The sequence below is a fragment of the Danio aesculapii genome, chromosome 20 (genome assembly GCF_903798145.1).
Source record: "Danio aesculapii chromosome 20, fDanAes4.1, whole genome shotgun sequence".
Classification (NCBI taxonomy): Eukaryota; Metazoa; Chordata; class Actinopteri; order Cypriniformes; family Danionidae; genus Danio; species Danio aesculapii.
Window position 1 is genome coordinate 38,682,998 of NC_079454.1, and position 16,641 is coordinate 38,699,638.

Sequence of the window (16,641 nt, forward strand, 5' to 3'; positions counted from 1 at the left end):
TGTATGAATGTTTCCAAGTGATGGGTTGCAGCTGTAAGGGCATCTGCTGCGTATAACTTATGCTGGATAAGTTGGCGGTTCATTCCGCTGTGGCAACCCCAGATTAAAAAAGGGACTAAGCCAAAAAGAAAATGAATGTTGTCATGAAACTTTAACAATTTCATTTTTGTCTACATCGTTGTCGTGTAAACAGCCTTATGTTAAAAAAAATGCATCAGGAATTTTGAACCTGACCTCATCCAACGTTCAGATTTCTGTACTAGACATTAAATAAAATAATGCCTTGTTTGCATTTTAAAGCTTAAAGGGATAGTTCACCCAAAAATAAACAATAGTCCATTCAAAACCTGCAGTGAACTATCCCTTTAAAGTTTGTTTTAACAAGTTTCAAAATAGAAGATATTTTGAAAAAGGCTGAAAACTGAAAGTTATTAACTTCCATAGTATGATTTTTTTCTTACTATGGACGCCAATGGTTACTGGTTTACAACATTCTTCAAAATATCTTTTATGTTCAACAGAAAAAAAGAAACTCATAGAGAGAGTTGAAAGTTAAGCTCATAAATTGGAACCATTTGAAGGTGAGTAAATACAGGGTAAATTTTTATTTTTGTGTTAACTGTTCAAACTTTAGTCAATGTCTAATAAAAAAAACTGCGATTCTAAATACAATCAATCACCTGGGGAAGTATGGTGTTAAATGTTAGCTATTTTCTTAACTCTATTCACCTGCAGTGTCTTTCCTTAATAATCATCAAATATTAAAGCCAAAGATATGAGTGCAGACGTAGATTAAACAGACGCAATCCATTACATAAACGGACTGTCAGGCTGTAGACTATAGCCATGTGAATGCATTAAAATTGCTCTAGCTTTAAAAAAAAAAAAAAGGATTTTGAAGCAGCTCTGCATGGTAACAAAAAGAGCAGTGTCTAGTATCACAGACATGAATGGTAGACACATTGACAGCGTGGTGACTGCTGGATTTAGCAGACAGATGTATAAACACATTAAAAGGGGTAACAGATTTTCTGTGTCTGGCTCTCATAGGATGTGCTGGGTGCACAGCATGACGGGGGTGTGGGTTTATCCTCTGCTGGAGCACATCGGGCCCACGGCCAGAATACTCTTCTTCTTCTGCCTCATGGCTCTAATCAATGTCTACTACGTCTTGGGAGAAATTCTGAACAACTACATCTGGGATTCCTCAAAGAGTAAGTTAAAGTGATGGTTTGTCCACACAAAAAAAACAGTTTATTAATTTCTACACTGTAAAAAAATGTACCTTAAATTGACTGTAAATTACTGGCTAATAATTGCATTACTTTCACAGTAAAATACTGTAAGTAAATTCATAATTACTTTGAGGTAGTTCACAGTAATTTAGTTACATTAAATTACTGTGAAATTACAGCCATATATTGTAACTTCACAGTAGATAGTAAAGTCCATTACTGTGATTTCACACTATTATCTTGTAGAATTATCTATAATTTACTGTAAAGCAGGCTTTCCTCGGCTACTGATTCTGACATTTACCTTGACTTTGAAATCATTTTGTGTGTTTAACAGTGTTTGGTTTTATGAATCAATTACTTTTGTTCCAGTTTACTACATTTTTGACTAAGCACAAAGTTATGTTCATTAAAAATTATTTTATAATTTCTTGTTAACCTTATAAAATTAAAGGTGCAGTTCACTTAAAAATGAAATTTTACCTTGACATTCATGTTGTTTCAAAACAGGATGAGTTATTTTTGAAGATGTAACCAAATTTATTTTGGAGCTGCAATAACATTTTGTTATTTCTAAATATCAAGAAGTGCCAATACTAGCATAAAATTTCATTTGTATTAATGTCTGTGTTGAATGAAATAAAAAGAGTTTGAATTCCTATAACTAACATATAACTAATTTAACTAATAACTAACTAATATATAACCCATTTTACAGTATTTTGCTGTAATCATGCTAATTTGATTAATTTCACAATAAAATTCTGAACACAACCCATTACTGTGAATATTTACAGTTAATCCTGTAAAGTGATACTAATGTAATTTACTGTGAAAAATTACAGTAACGTTGTAAAAAACTGGAATTTTCTTACAGTGTTTATTAATTCCAAACCTCTATGACTTTCTTTCTACTGACCACTCAAAAAACAAAAAGGAAGCCTCTGAAATTGCTATTAAAGGTATAGTTTACCCCTATAAATGAAAATGAGTTCACTATTTACTCACCCTCAATTGGTTAACCTAACCTGTTACACGGCAAGCATTTTTTGTTTTTAAAAACTGCCTAAAAGATGTCTAACAGATGTCTAATAGACATCTAAATATAGTTGTCTTGGCAAAAACAAGGCTAAATTTGGGCTGTCAGTGAATCTACAAGGCGTCTAAGAATAGGCCAAAACTAGTCATCAAATAAACAGATTTGAAAGTCTACACATATAAAGTCTGTCTCATCTGTCTATTTGATGACTAGTCTAGTTTTGGGCTATTCTTAGATGTCTAATAGATTTTCACAGACAGCCCATGTTTAGCCTTGTTTTAGCCAAGCTGTCTTCATTTAGATGTCTATTAGACGTCTATTAAACACAAAAAATGTTTGCTGAGTAGTTTCTTTCTTCTGTTGAATACAAAGGAAGATATTTTGAATAAAGCTGTGAAAATTGACTTCCATAGGAAAAACAATGGTTGCAAGTCAATGGTTACAGGTTTATCTATAATATCTTCTTGTGTGTTTAACAGAAGAAAGAAGTTCATTTGAAAAGTTTTGATATTTGCGGTAAAACTGAAATATCTGACACTATTTGTTTGAACTTTGAAAGTTCTTACTGTAGTATTTCTTACAAAGGTTACGTGAGATCTGCTTCCTTTATGTCTGTCACTGTGCTGTTTATCTGACGGAGATGGAAACACACTGACAGGCATGTGGCAACAGTGGGCGGGGAGAACTAGCATTAAAGGCACAGGCAACAAAAAACGCTACAATGTGTTCAGAGCAGAGAATTCCAATGTTCTGAAGGTTTAATAAATAATCTGATGGGTGTTTTGAGCTGAAACTTTACAGACACATTCTGGAGACACAAAATACGTATCTTAAATCTTGAAAAAGGGGTAAAATAGGTGCCCTTTAAATAGCATTTCCGGGACTACCTCTAATATCTCTTTCAGCAAGTGTGAACTGTAAATTTCTGAATTTTCCATCATTGACTGCGAGTTAGTTTGTGTTGAATATTTATCATGTCTAGCTTCAAATGTCTTGCTCTTAAGCCCACGCCGGGAGAATGGCTAGAGACATTATATACTTCCCCTCAGGTACATACACATCCCACACACACACACATACTTCTCCACCTGTTAGCGCTAGAGACTGCAGCAGTGCATCGTGGGTGTAGTTCAGCACACAGCAGATGGAGAACAGAGCCGCGAGCAGTCTGACAGCAGCAGACGGAGAAACCTTCTCTTCCTCCCACCTGTTTGACACTGACCTGCAAATCACACACACACACTGGTTTGTGTCCATTCGTCCTCTTATGTCCAGAGCAGCAGTGTTGGAAATCTACAACAGCCCCTCCAGCTAAACCTACTATGAACACTTCCGACTCTAATGCTTTGTGCTGTTGTTCAGTCTGGTTTGAACAGCTCGTTGAAATGCACAATCAGTTGCCAAGAGATCGCAGCTCTGGAATATGTCACTGTAGCATGCAGTGGTTATGAAAAATATTAAAGAAAATATGTTTAATGTAAAAAAAATAATGGTTGGTTTCACACAGTTCCTTCATGTTCTCCCAACACAAATTAACCCTCCTGTCCTGTTCAATTCTCACCCTAACTTTAGTGTTACCGGTCAATCTTGACCAGTTTCTTTTAACTTCTTTTAAATTGCTCAAAAAGCATTCCTTATCTGTGAACAATGTCTCAAACTAGTGTTTAACTTGAATTTATAGAATTAGACAAAAAAATAGCTGCAGTGAAAATACAAATAGGCACTGAAAATCTATTACAAAATGTCATGGAGGTAATCACGTGGAAGGATCGGCACATACCTGTAAGCACAGGAAAGAGATGTGTACCCACAAAAGACATTGTTCAGTCTGAAATGTGTGTGAGTTGGGTTATTGTGTACGGGGATGTTTTCTGTTTGATGGTTTAATATAGTCTGGATACCCATTCATTTCCTACACTGGTCACTTTTGACCGGGAACACCACAGGTGTAACACAGTTGATTAAAACACTTAAAATTCAATGAAAGAGATTATCATCACTTTTACATGTTCAACTACATAGTGTGGAGGATATCATTAGGCCTTGAGGAAATCAGATGTAAAACACAATATTTATGAGTGTTTTATGTTGTAAATTGGTCAGATTTGACCCGAACACGCAGGAAGGTTAAGTTAACTTAATGATTTTTTCCAAATTTGAGTGGATTGAACATAAAACAAAGTAGTTAGAACAAGTCGTTTTTTGTGTGTGTGTGTGTGTGTGTTAGTATACTATAGTAATGTATGTACACTGAAAAAAAAGATTCACTGGATTTAGTTAATGCAGTATTTATTATCAGCATCTGCAATGTTATGCATCATTTGTGAACAGGAATGTCATCACATGCTGATTTGCATTTATATTTAATGTTATCAAATGCAGTTTAATTATTTACATTTAATTACTTTTTTATACTTGAATACACAGAAAATAAAAATTCAAGAAATCATCTTTAAATATCTTTTTAAGTGGAGTTTGCATGTTCTCCCCTTGTTCTTGTGGGTTTCCTCTGGGTGCACCGGTTTCCCCCACTGTCCAAAGACATGCGCTATAGGTGAACTGAATAAACTAAACTGGCTGTAATGTATGTGTGTGTGTGAATATGAGAGTGTATGGGTGTTTCCCAGTACTGGGTTGCAGCTGGAAGGACATCCACTGTGTAAAATGTATGCTGGAAAATTTGGCGGTTCATTCTGCTGTGCCGGCCCCTGATGAATAAAGGGACTAAGCCGAAGGAAAATGAATGAATGAATTTTGCAGAAATAATTTTTTTCAGTGTATATTCAGGTGTATTTTTAAATAACCCTAAACTTAACCCTACACATTTAGGGTTAGAGTTAAGTTGAGGGTTATTTGAATATTTAGTCTGTGGTGATTTTAATATAATTATGCATAATTAATTGTAATTACTATAATAAATATGTGGAATGTGTGTAACAAGGACACCTTAAAATAATGTTTCCCTGTTCAGTCATTTGTTACTCACCTTTAAGTAGTTCCACGTAATACCTTTGTTCATCTGCAGAACACAAATGATTACATTTGTTTTGAAATCTGAGATGTTTCTGTTCCTCTGTGCACGACTAACACTTTCTAGGTCCAAAAAGGTAGCAAAAACATCACTGAATAAGTTTAGTGGGTCAACCTTAAATTTACGTCACAAGTGGAAAAAATAACAATTATCCAACCAATGTCCATTATTTATGTTAAGATATAATTATCAGCATCATACAATTTCATGTGATGAAAGGCATAATTTCCATGTTAATGGGAGTTTTTGTCCCAACCATCCACGACAGTGACTTGCAAAATTGCAACAATCCCATGGCTTTTTTGATTTAGTGAGTAATTTGAATTAATTTGTATGATCTCATTGGGTTTATGGGTTTAACAATGATGGGGTTTAGGGGGTGAGGCTTGGGGGCACAGCTCCTTTTTAAAACTGTATATTTTCATAGGCATGAAATTGCTTGAATTTGTATAATTTAGCCACTTTTCTGACAATACATAATATAGTTTCTGCAAGATTCTATTTTAATACAAAACAGCACAGACGTACTACGACAATGATCACCTCAGGTACTGATTATGTGTTTTAAATGTTAAAGTTTGAATTAATTTTAACATGACGTTTATTGTCATACTGAAAGCACCAGCATATACTTTACCTCAGATCTTCTGTACAGTATGTACTATTTAAGGTGCCATTTACATTGCATTTTTGTTTTAAACATTTTAAAATGTTTACACACATGCATGAAAGCGACCAAAATAATTACTTATAATAGAATCTAAAATATATTACCTATTTAAAAATTACCTGTATTCCCTATGCCAGGCCACTATTTGGTGCACAATGTCATTGTTTTCAGAGACTCTCGTTTTCGAGTATTTACACAGACAGAGCAACAGTGTCATTTTCAAAATCTTTCACTATGAATGTTTGTATTTTCTTATGTGTTTTCAGTTACAAAAATGCCATTGTCATGTAAACGAACAGGGAAAGCAATATTATGTTTCCCATTTTTCACTGAAAATGTCATGTAAACGACCTCTTAGAAATGTTGGTAATTCAAGCATAGACAATCTGAAACGCAAACTCTTGATAACGGAGATGTGGCTTTCCACAGCTGCTTTCTGGCTGGTCTTCTAGAACAGTGTTACTCAACCACTTTTCTAGAAGATCACCAACACTGCATGTTTTGAATGTCTCCTTTGTCTGTCACACCCATTACAGGTCTTTATGTCTCTGCTAATGAGCTGATGATCTGAATCAGGTGTATTTGGGTAAGGAAACGTGTAAAATAAGCAGTGTGTTTCCACTTTAAAAGTATGGCTCGTCTGGCTAAAATTGTGGTAAAGGCAACAACCTTGCTGTCAAGGACTGTCAAATCAGGTCCAAGGGATACACCAAAGAGATCTAGCAAAGGATCAGGTTGTATATTTATTTTAAGGGCTTTATTGAGTGTATTAAAAACACCTGACCAAAAGGTGGCCAGCTGTAGTCATGTTCAAAACATATGCAGATGGTCAGCAGGTGAATATTTGAAATGATAACAAGCAGAGCCTCTATCTGAAACAAAATTAGCCAACTGACCATTGGTTAAGTGAGCTCAATAATATTCTACACTGCATCAAACCATGTCTAGCACATAATGAAGAGGAATGCACCTAGGCTAAAATGTTATCCCATAGATCCTCTGTCTTAGTAACTTCTAGATCTCGCTCCCAGGTATCTTTAAATGCATCGGTATGATCAGCAATAATTGAATTTATCAAATGATAACTAACTGAAATCAAGTTATTGAGTGGCATTCGAATGGAGGAAGTTATCTATATGAGTTTCAGGTGGGCAGTTGGGGAAATAAGGGAACTGCTTCTGTATAAAATGTCTGAATTGAAAGAAGCAGAATAAGTATATAACCTTTTTTTTTTGTTTGATTTTTCTAGGCATTCTGGAATCAGACAAGACCAAATCTGACTGAGGATCATCACAGACTCTTTTTCTTCCTCTTACATCTAATCAGACTTTGACTTGAGTTTAAACCAACATAATCTATTTATTTTGCTCCCCTTTTATCTCATTTACTCATATGCCATCATTGATGCCCCTTAACGACTAAATAAAGCACAGACCTGCATTGGCTTGAACATTAAGTTGAATAATTCATGTATTGAATTTCCGGTTGAATGTTACAGCATTTCAGAATACCTCAAGCATTGCGTGATCATTGAATTATGTGTACTGAACACATGCTGTCATCACGTGTCCAAAGCCAGTGTTACAAACAACCATACGTATTATATATTGCATATATCACTCATGATGGGTGTTATTTACATAAGGGATGATTTATGGGTATTCTGTCATTATTTGCCCATGTAAAATAAATAAGCAACACCTTTATATCCACAATAGCATATGGCAAACGACAGTGAGCACAAGGTAATGCAGTGTTTGTGGTCCTTCTGAAGCCATAAAGCTTTTGTTTTGTTTGATTAATCCAAGCTGATATTGCCACATCATATTCAAACATTGCCAGAAAGGAACGTGACAGGCCTGCCTCAATTTGATCACACTTTACATTATTTGTTAGCATTTGCTAACTTGAACTATATGAGCAATATATTTTTTAAGCATTCATTAAACTTTGTAAATGTTAATAAATATATTTGTTGTTGTTTTTTAATGGTTAATTGTATTATTTTTATCATTTAAAAATGTATGTATTGTTAAAAAATAAAAACAACGGGGTTAGTTCACTCCAAAATAAAAATTGTCATCGTTTACTCACTCTCAAGTCTTTTTCAAACCCGTAAGATATTAATTTTGTGGATCCCAGTTTATATTAAATGGCTTTAACTACTATGTACTTGCATCTGGTACTATTGAGGTGGGATACGGGTCGGGTTAGGGACAGGTTTAGTAGTATGGATAGGTTTAACGGTGGGTTAAGGTGTAAGAGAGAGTGATGTAAATATGTAATTACAGAAATTAATTACAGATGTAATTACATGCATGTATTTAATCAATCATAAGTACAATGAAAAAACATGTTTACACAATAAGTACATTGTAACAAATTATTAATTTCAGTGCAAGTAAATATTAGTTAAGGCCCCTTAATTAAAAAGTGGGACCCAATCCGCTACTGTAAGCATTAACTCAATTCACTTGTATGATGTAAAAAGATCTTATATGCTTGTGTTGAACCCATCCATTTATCAAATCTTATTTTTAAAACAGTAATGCTTAATAGCGGAATACGTGAAGAATTTTTTTTATATATGTTTATATATTATTCAATATTTGATGCTTTACAGAAAAATCCCCCAATCAGAAAACTGCATCAAACAAAACATCAAAAGAGATGTTCAGCACAGTCCACTCTCATGAAGCACCACAAATGACATGAGTGAAAAAACTAAGACTACTTGAAAAATCTGATTCTCTGGATTTACGATTTATAATTGTCTTTTTTTGATAAAGACCCCCTATTATGTGTTTTTGAAAATGACCTACTATGTAGCGTGCAAGGGATTTTACACAATTCTTAGTAAGTGAAGAGAAATATTCAGCTTAGGCTTAAATCTGAAAGTGCACCGCGTTTAAAATTATTGTTTCATCTATAAAAGAGTCGACTCATAAGTGCTTCAAATGAATCGTCTTGATAACGAGTCTTTAGCTGTTTCGGCGTGATGTCGATACAAAACTTAAGCCTTATACTGGTGTTTAACTGCCCTGCTTTAATGCACTCCTCATTGGGCTCACACACAGCGGTGGTGCAGATTAGCTTTGTGCTAAGGAGGGGTTTTGGAACAAATGAATCGCTGAACGAATCATACACAAGTCATAATTAGTTAAAAAGAAATGCAAATTAAAAGAAAATGAAAGTGTTTTTTGACCTTGCATGCATATCAGCCTGTTGTTGGAGACCCCCAAAACCAAAATATGACCCTTTTAAATGTATAATAGGTGTTTTTTTAACAGAAATTTCATTGTAGAGAAAACAACAATAAATATTCCAAATTTTGCCAATGAAAATTGTCAGTGTATTTGTTTTTCTGCATAAAATAAAACATACAGCCTATACCATTTTGAAATTTCTCTGTATATCTATATTGTCATCTGCAGTGCTTCATGGGATTGTAGTTCTGTTCCACATTAAAAAGGCAAAACATTTACTCGTCATGCAATTGTATTATCAGACTTTAATAAAGTTCTTATTTCATATGGATTTAGTTGTCAATATCTCTACGATCGTTTTGTAGCTTAAGTTGAAGAAACGTGGAACCTTTATATAGTAAAGTGTTACCTCCTATTACAAATGACTTTTAATCTTAACGGAATTTATTGCTGCCTTTTGATTTACTTTAGTAATAAGCTGTTTCATCATCTTTTATTAATAAAAAAAAAGTCTGATAATTAAATTGTCATTTTTTTTACGTGTTCTTCCAAAGCCATGGAGGAAACCAGACAAGAGGAAGAGCGAAATGAAACCTACAGTCTATTTTCTTTGTCCCCTAACACTCATACGCAGACGCACCACAATTCTGTGGGAAAAGCAGAGCCAACCATTCAATTACAGAGGAAAAAATTGTTGTACTTATGATTTAATGTTTGTCCTGTATTTTCTCTGGCCTTTTCGCCTCTGCCTTTTAAGACACAGATGTTGCCCAAACATAACAATTCCTTTGTGCAGAGCTGGACATTCTTTTAATGAGAAACACACATTTCAGGCCGAAGGAAAAGGAGTTCGCTAGAAAAGGAATAACAATCACCTTCTGACGGACAAGTCTAAATAACCAGGCCCTGCTGAACCTCGTCCCCTCAAACTGCAATTTCGAGTCCAAAATGTGTCCCGAACAGCCAAGAATAAGAATTCGGTGCAACAGAACGGTGAAATGCCATGCGATAAAAGCGGAAACATGAAGAGCAAAACCTCTCAGATGGTTTAAAAGAAGCCATTAGTGAGAAACCTTGTATTATCACATCTAAATATTCATACAAAACTGTCAAAATACTCGCCCGTTTCATGTTCACACCCTATCATGCATGATTTTTATTCTCGGAGGAATCGTTAAACAACAAAAAAAGAAAGTCTTCAACACAGACTAGCAATTAAATGTTGTTTTATTTTTTCTGAAATATTGCATTTTAAATTTGGATAGGTTTGCCTGACAACAGTCTTGTTCTTAATATTGTCTGATGCTGTGTGTTTTGGAGGTGTGTGGAGATGGTGAAAGTGTGTGTGCGTGTTTAAATTCTCTGTCAGTGTTATTTTCAGATCGGCACTTCATAGTCTCCTCATTAACACTGCCTCTCCTGCATGTTGACGTACCAAACGGAACGGCTCCCTAACGTGTATTAACAAACTTTAGAAGAAAAAAAAAAGTTGTAAATGAGGTGAGTACAGTCAAATTTTGCAGTGCAAATGGTGTGTGTGATGCATCTGAAGCACAGCTCAGTGATAAACAAACTGGTCTGGACTACACTTTATTCTGCATTAAGATTCATCATCAATTACAGTCTTTCACCTCGTCATCAGTCCCCGTCACTACCGGTGTGCCCCAGGGTTCAGTTTTGGGTCCTCTGCTATTTATCATCTATCTTCTTCCACTTAGTTATATTTTCCGCAAACACCAAATTCATTTTCATTGCTACGCAGATGACACCCAGCTCTACCTATCAACCAAACCAAACCACAAACTCCCACCTTCATCCCTTACTAACTGCTTTGCAGACATCAAATCCTGGTTCACCACAAACTTCCTTACGATCCACTTTAAATAAATCACATAGATTTTCCATTCCCACAGATGATTCTGTCATCAACCCCTCCCTTCAGGTTAAGAGTCTGGGGGTCCTCTTCGACAGCACCCTTTCATTCACTGCACATGTTAATAGTGTCACCCGGTCCTCTTATTTCCACCTTCGAAATATAAATCATTTAAGTCCTTTCCTCACTCCTCATTCAGCTGCCATTCTTGTTCATAGTTTAGTCACATCCCATTTAGATTACTGTAATTCTCTTCTGTTTGGCCTCCCTAAAAAAACCCTTCATAAATTACAACTGGTACAAAACCCTGCAGTCGTATTATCACAAAAAACCTGTGTCAAATCTGTTGACAATCTGTCAAATCACACCCATTTTACAACAGCTTCACTGGCTTCCCATCTTTTTCAGAATTAATTATAAAATACTTCTCACTTTTAAAGCCATCCACAATCTTGCTCCTCCATACCTTGCTAATCTTGTTCATATCGCCACACCTTCTCGAACACTCTTCTTCTTTCAATCACCTCACTGTTCCCTCTGTGCGCCTTGTCACCATGGGGAGCAGATCCTTCAGCCACTCTGCTCCTCAGCTTTGGAATTCACTTCCTCCTGATCTCCGTAATTTAGACTCTATATCACAATTTAAATCCAAACTCAAAACACATCTGTTTAGAACAGCTTATTCACTTTGACCGACTGCATTTTTTTAAAAAGTTTGTATTGTATTTTATTGACTTTCATTGTGTTTTTATTTGAACTGATTGTTCTAGCCGTCCTATACGGTGACCTTGAGTGTCATGAAAGGCACCTTTAAATAAAATGCAGTATTATTATTATTATTATTATCATCACTTTCTTGAAGGGATATTTCACTCAAAACTGTATTTAAATGTACTATGCATTCACCCTTAATTGGTTATAAAACTTTGAGATTCTTTATTCTGTTGAACACAAAAGAAGATATTTTGAAGAAAGTTGAAAACCTCTAACCATTGACTTCCAAAGTAGGAAAAACAAATACTGTGGAAGTCAATGGTTACAGGTTTCCAGCTTTTTGTTTTCAATACAACAAAGAACAAGTTTGGAACAAGTTAAGGGAGAGTAAATGATGACAATTTTCAGTTTTGTGTGAACCATCCCTTAAATGCACATTCCCGGACAACAATTTATGGTTTATGTTACTGTAAGGCAATATATCTTGAATTCGTTTGCAATAACTATGTTTACATCCAAAGTTCTGGATTTAAACTAGATACTAAATTTGAATATATATTATATACAGTCAAGCCTGTTGTTTTCTGACCGGAAATGACACTGGCTTCTCCCAAAGGATAATAAGACAATGTACAAGAGGCATCATTGTGGGGAAAAAATATGCCTCGGTTTTTACAACCAAAAATCAGTAAACGTTGGGACAGTATGAAAAATGCAAATAAAAATGGAAAGGTGATTGTTCAAGCATCCAAGAAAGGTCTAGTCCTTTGGGCAGAGGATCGCCCAGTTTGGCAACAATATGTGAGAAAATTATTGAAATGTTTAAAAACAATGTTCCTCAAAGGAAGATGGGAAGACATTTGGATATTTCACCTTCAGCGGTTCATAACATCAAGAGATCTCAGTGCGTAAAGGACAAGGGCGCAAGCCTAAGCTGAACTACCATGATCTCCGATCCCTCAGACGGCACTGCATCAAGAATCGTCATTCATCTATAAGCGGTATCACCACAAGGGCTCAGGACGACTTTGGCAAGCCTTTGTCAAGTACCACAATGTGTAGTACATCCACAAAGGCCAGATAAAACTGTACTGTGCCAAAAAGAAGCCCTATGTTAACAGTGTCCCGAAGCGCCGTCAACTTCTCTGGGCTCTGAGGCATCTGGGATGGACCATAACACAGTGGAATAGTGTACTGTGGTCAGATGAATCAGTATCTCAGGTATTTTTGGGGAGAAATTGATGTTGTGTGCTTCGGACCAAGAAAGAAAAGGATCATCCAGACTGTTTCCAGCAACAAGTCCAAAAGCCAGAGTCTGTCATGGTATGGGGTTGTGTCAGAGCCCTTGGCAAAGGTAACTTGCACTTATGTGATGGCACCATTAATGCTGAAAAATACATAGAGATTTTGGAGTACAATATGCTGCCTTCTTTTCCAGGGATGCCCATTTCAACAAGACAATGCAAAACCACATTCTGCACACATTACAAAGTCCTGGCTGCGGAGGAAGAGGATGCAGGTTCTTGCCTAGCCTGTCTGCAGTCCCAACCTATCTCTAACAGAGAATGTGTGGCGCAAAATGCGACAACGAAGATGTACTGTTGCCCACCTTAACACTTGTTTGCTGGAAGAATGAGACAAATTTACACTTCAAACACATTAAATAATGTTTGTTGTATTGTCTGCAATGAAATACAAGTCAAAGTAAATTTAGAAATTACTACTTTTTTTATTCAGCTTTTACCATACTGTCCCAACTTTTTCTGATTTAGGCTTTTAGAATGAAAGATTGAATGAATGAATGAATGAATGAATGAATGAATGAATGAATGAATGTTTCAACAATTAATGTTTGTTTCTATAGTAATGTAATGGGTGAAGTGTGGACTAACCCAAACATTGGGTTAAATTTGATCCTATTCATTTTATTTATAAAAATTCACCATTTTACAATATTACTGGTCCATACTACACCCAGAGTTGGGTTGAAATAACCCAGCATGTTTTAGAGTGAAAGACTGGATTGTCCAGGATCAACTTGGAAATACTTCAATAATTTAATTTTATTGCTTACATTGATTTGCGTGTTTTTGGTTATTCTGCTGTTAAAATATTTAAAATTCTTTGAAGAAATTATTTGAATCTGGATTTTAACCAAATCTGAAAATAATTGCACACCTTGCTTATACATCTACCAATCAGCAACAAGCTTTCAACATCCCCACAGTATGCTATAATTAAAAATAAATACTTCATACTGTAATTTCCAGATTAAAATGCCTTGCGTCTTTCCCAAACCCACTGTAGGTTACTCAGACATACAGTTTTTACCTCACACTGGAAAATCTATTACGAAATACCTTGATAGCTCACATTAATCTGCAACTTTGATTCAGTCTATTAAAAGCTGAATGAAGCTTTATGAAACGCGTCAATGGAATAAGAGTTAGCGAGTAAATATTGTTCTCCTCCATGTGAACGGGGAAGAGCGTAGGTGGATGCAGCTTGTTTTACAATGTTTTTTTTTTTTTTATTGGCACTGACTCATGGCGTAACGCTGCCAGGGCATAACACCTGTTAAATGCTTACCAGGTGCAGAGCCAGGCCTCTGTTGTTTCCAATTGGTTACTAAGATTCTACTGCTTACACAATGAATCTAAATGATTAATTTTTCTTATTAACAACAGCTGCTGTCATTTCAACATCAAGATAGTATGTTCGTATTAAAAAAGCCAGCTGTGAGCTTTCAATTGTCTGATCATTCATCACGAAACAATAAAACCCATGGGTTCTTTACTTTCAATGGCAATAGCAGAGTTGAGAATATTTTTCATATATACGATATTGCCGACAGAACCATGTAAGAAGACAGGGCTTGAGAAATGACAGACCTAAACATCTCAGACACCTCACATCTACTTCCAAAACCACTTGATTTCTCTTTCATATGCATCCGCAGAAAAGCCACTTCCAGCCACTAATAACATATTACATGGCAATTTAATATTGTGGGGTTTTAGAAACCATTATGGTACTGCTCATGTTATACTTTCATAACTAAAAACGTGAAATGACAGGAATATTTTCACAGCGAGAGAAAGAATGAGACAGGGTTATTACAGTCAACTAAAACTAAAATCAAAACTGTTGATGTTAACTGGGGAAAAAAAGTAAATGCAAAGGAAATATGTTTCATTTCTGTTAACTGTTAATATATTAATTTAATTAATAAATGTAATTCAATTTGTTACATTTATCAAAAATACTAAATTGAGCTGAAATTAAAATTAAAACAAAAAAATAAAAACATTAGCAATAAAAACTCAGTAATGATAAAATAAAATTATAGGGTGCCAAACTGAATTATTTTATAATTATTATGATTAAAACAGAAATTAATCAATTGAAAGTGTGGTTTAAAGTAAACAAATTGTCATTAAATATAGATAAAACAAAGGTTGTTATTTGGGAAATTAAAAAGTAGTCATAATTTAGATTTAAAATTTGATAATGAACTTATAGAATGAGTATATGCAATTAAGTTTCTTGGTGTTATATTGGAATAAAAATAACTAAAATTAGTTGGAAACCGCAAATAAATAATGTGATATCAAAATTGGTAAAAACTGTAGGGTTGCACAGTTTACCGGTACTACTCTAGTATCATGATACTATGGCTCCAAAATACTGCCGGTGCCACTGTAGTTTGTAAATGGTAGTATCGTCATTAACAGTCTGTCTACAATACATAATGTTGCATGTGGAAAAGTCACTAAAATGCTCAGACGTTTGTGCAACAAAAGACCATTTTATTTGGAGCCTTCTAAGGTTGCAAAACTGTGTAGAATTCGTGCCTTATGGTAGCCTATTGCATATTTTCTGATGCTTCAGTTCGAATCTGAATCCATTCATTTCTGCTTCATTATGATTTAATAGCTACAACAATTTGGATTACTTTGGATTCATACTTTGGAAAGACAAAAAAAAAGATTAAAACATTAGATGAACAACCCAAAATAGCAACAGGAAAGAATCAACCAATTTTTGACCACTTCATATAACCCAAGTTTGTTGGAAAAATGCTCTTTTGTAACGAATTTCAATTGGTATAATTTGTATCTTTGTTTTAATGTATTTTTTTGTTGGTACGAATGCATTTTAGGTGAAGAGACGTGCAAGTACTTTTTTCAATAATAAGGGAATTATTCATTCAATTCAAGTAGGCCTATTATAACAAATAAAATAGAGTATTTCTGACATTTTTCGTTATTTCATGGATTTGAGTTATGAAGTACAGTATCGCTATACTACTTGGTATCACAATACTTCAGCTGGTACAGTAGCTGGTTAATTAATGGTCTCACGACAACCCTAAAAAAACTGTAGCAATATTGTATAAAGCAAGATTTATCCTGGACAATAAATCAATGTATGATTTATATAACATACTTACATTGCCATATAGGAGTTATTGTGTTGAAATTTGGGGAGATACATATAAATCTAACTTACTATCCTCATGTACAATGCAGAACAAAGTAATTGGACTGATAGAAAATGTGGGGTATTTGGAGCATACAAATCCTTTATTTTATAAATTGAAGATACTTAAGTTCAATGATTTGGTTAAATTTAAAACAGCACAATTTATGTTTAAAGCTAAGAATAAATTACTTCCGAGATGCATACAAAAGTTTTTTGAAGAAAGACAAGGGGGATATAATCTGAGAGAACAACAAAATCTTAGGAGGTTGAAAACAAGAACAACTTTTAAAAAATTGCATATGTCTGTATGTGGTGTGAAATTATGGAAGAGTCTGGGACAGATTCACAAACAATGTCAGGATATTGATCAATTTAAAAAATATATATT

General features: G+C 34.7%; 1 protein-coding gene across 1 annotated transcript in view; it reads left to right on the plus strand.

Moving 5' to 3' along the window:
- The window catches only part of aig1 (androgen-induced 1 (H. sapiens)), an 89,178-nt gene extending 81,283 nt beyond the window's left edge, over window positions 1-7,895 (plus strand). Inside the window, exons 5-6 of the mRNA XM_056481031.1 lie at window positions 1,051-1,214; window positions 7,225-7,895. Of these exons, the coding sequence (XP_056337006.1) occupies window positions 1,051-1,214; window positions 7,225-7,259 (199 nt within the window). The 3' untranslated portion in view covers window positions 7,260-7,895. The remainder of the gene's footprint in view (window positions 1-1,050; window positions 1,215-7,224) is intronic.
- The last annotated feature ends 8,746 nt before the right edge of the window (window positions 7,896-16,641 follow it).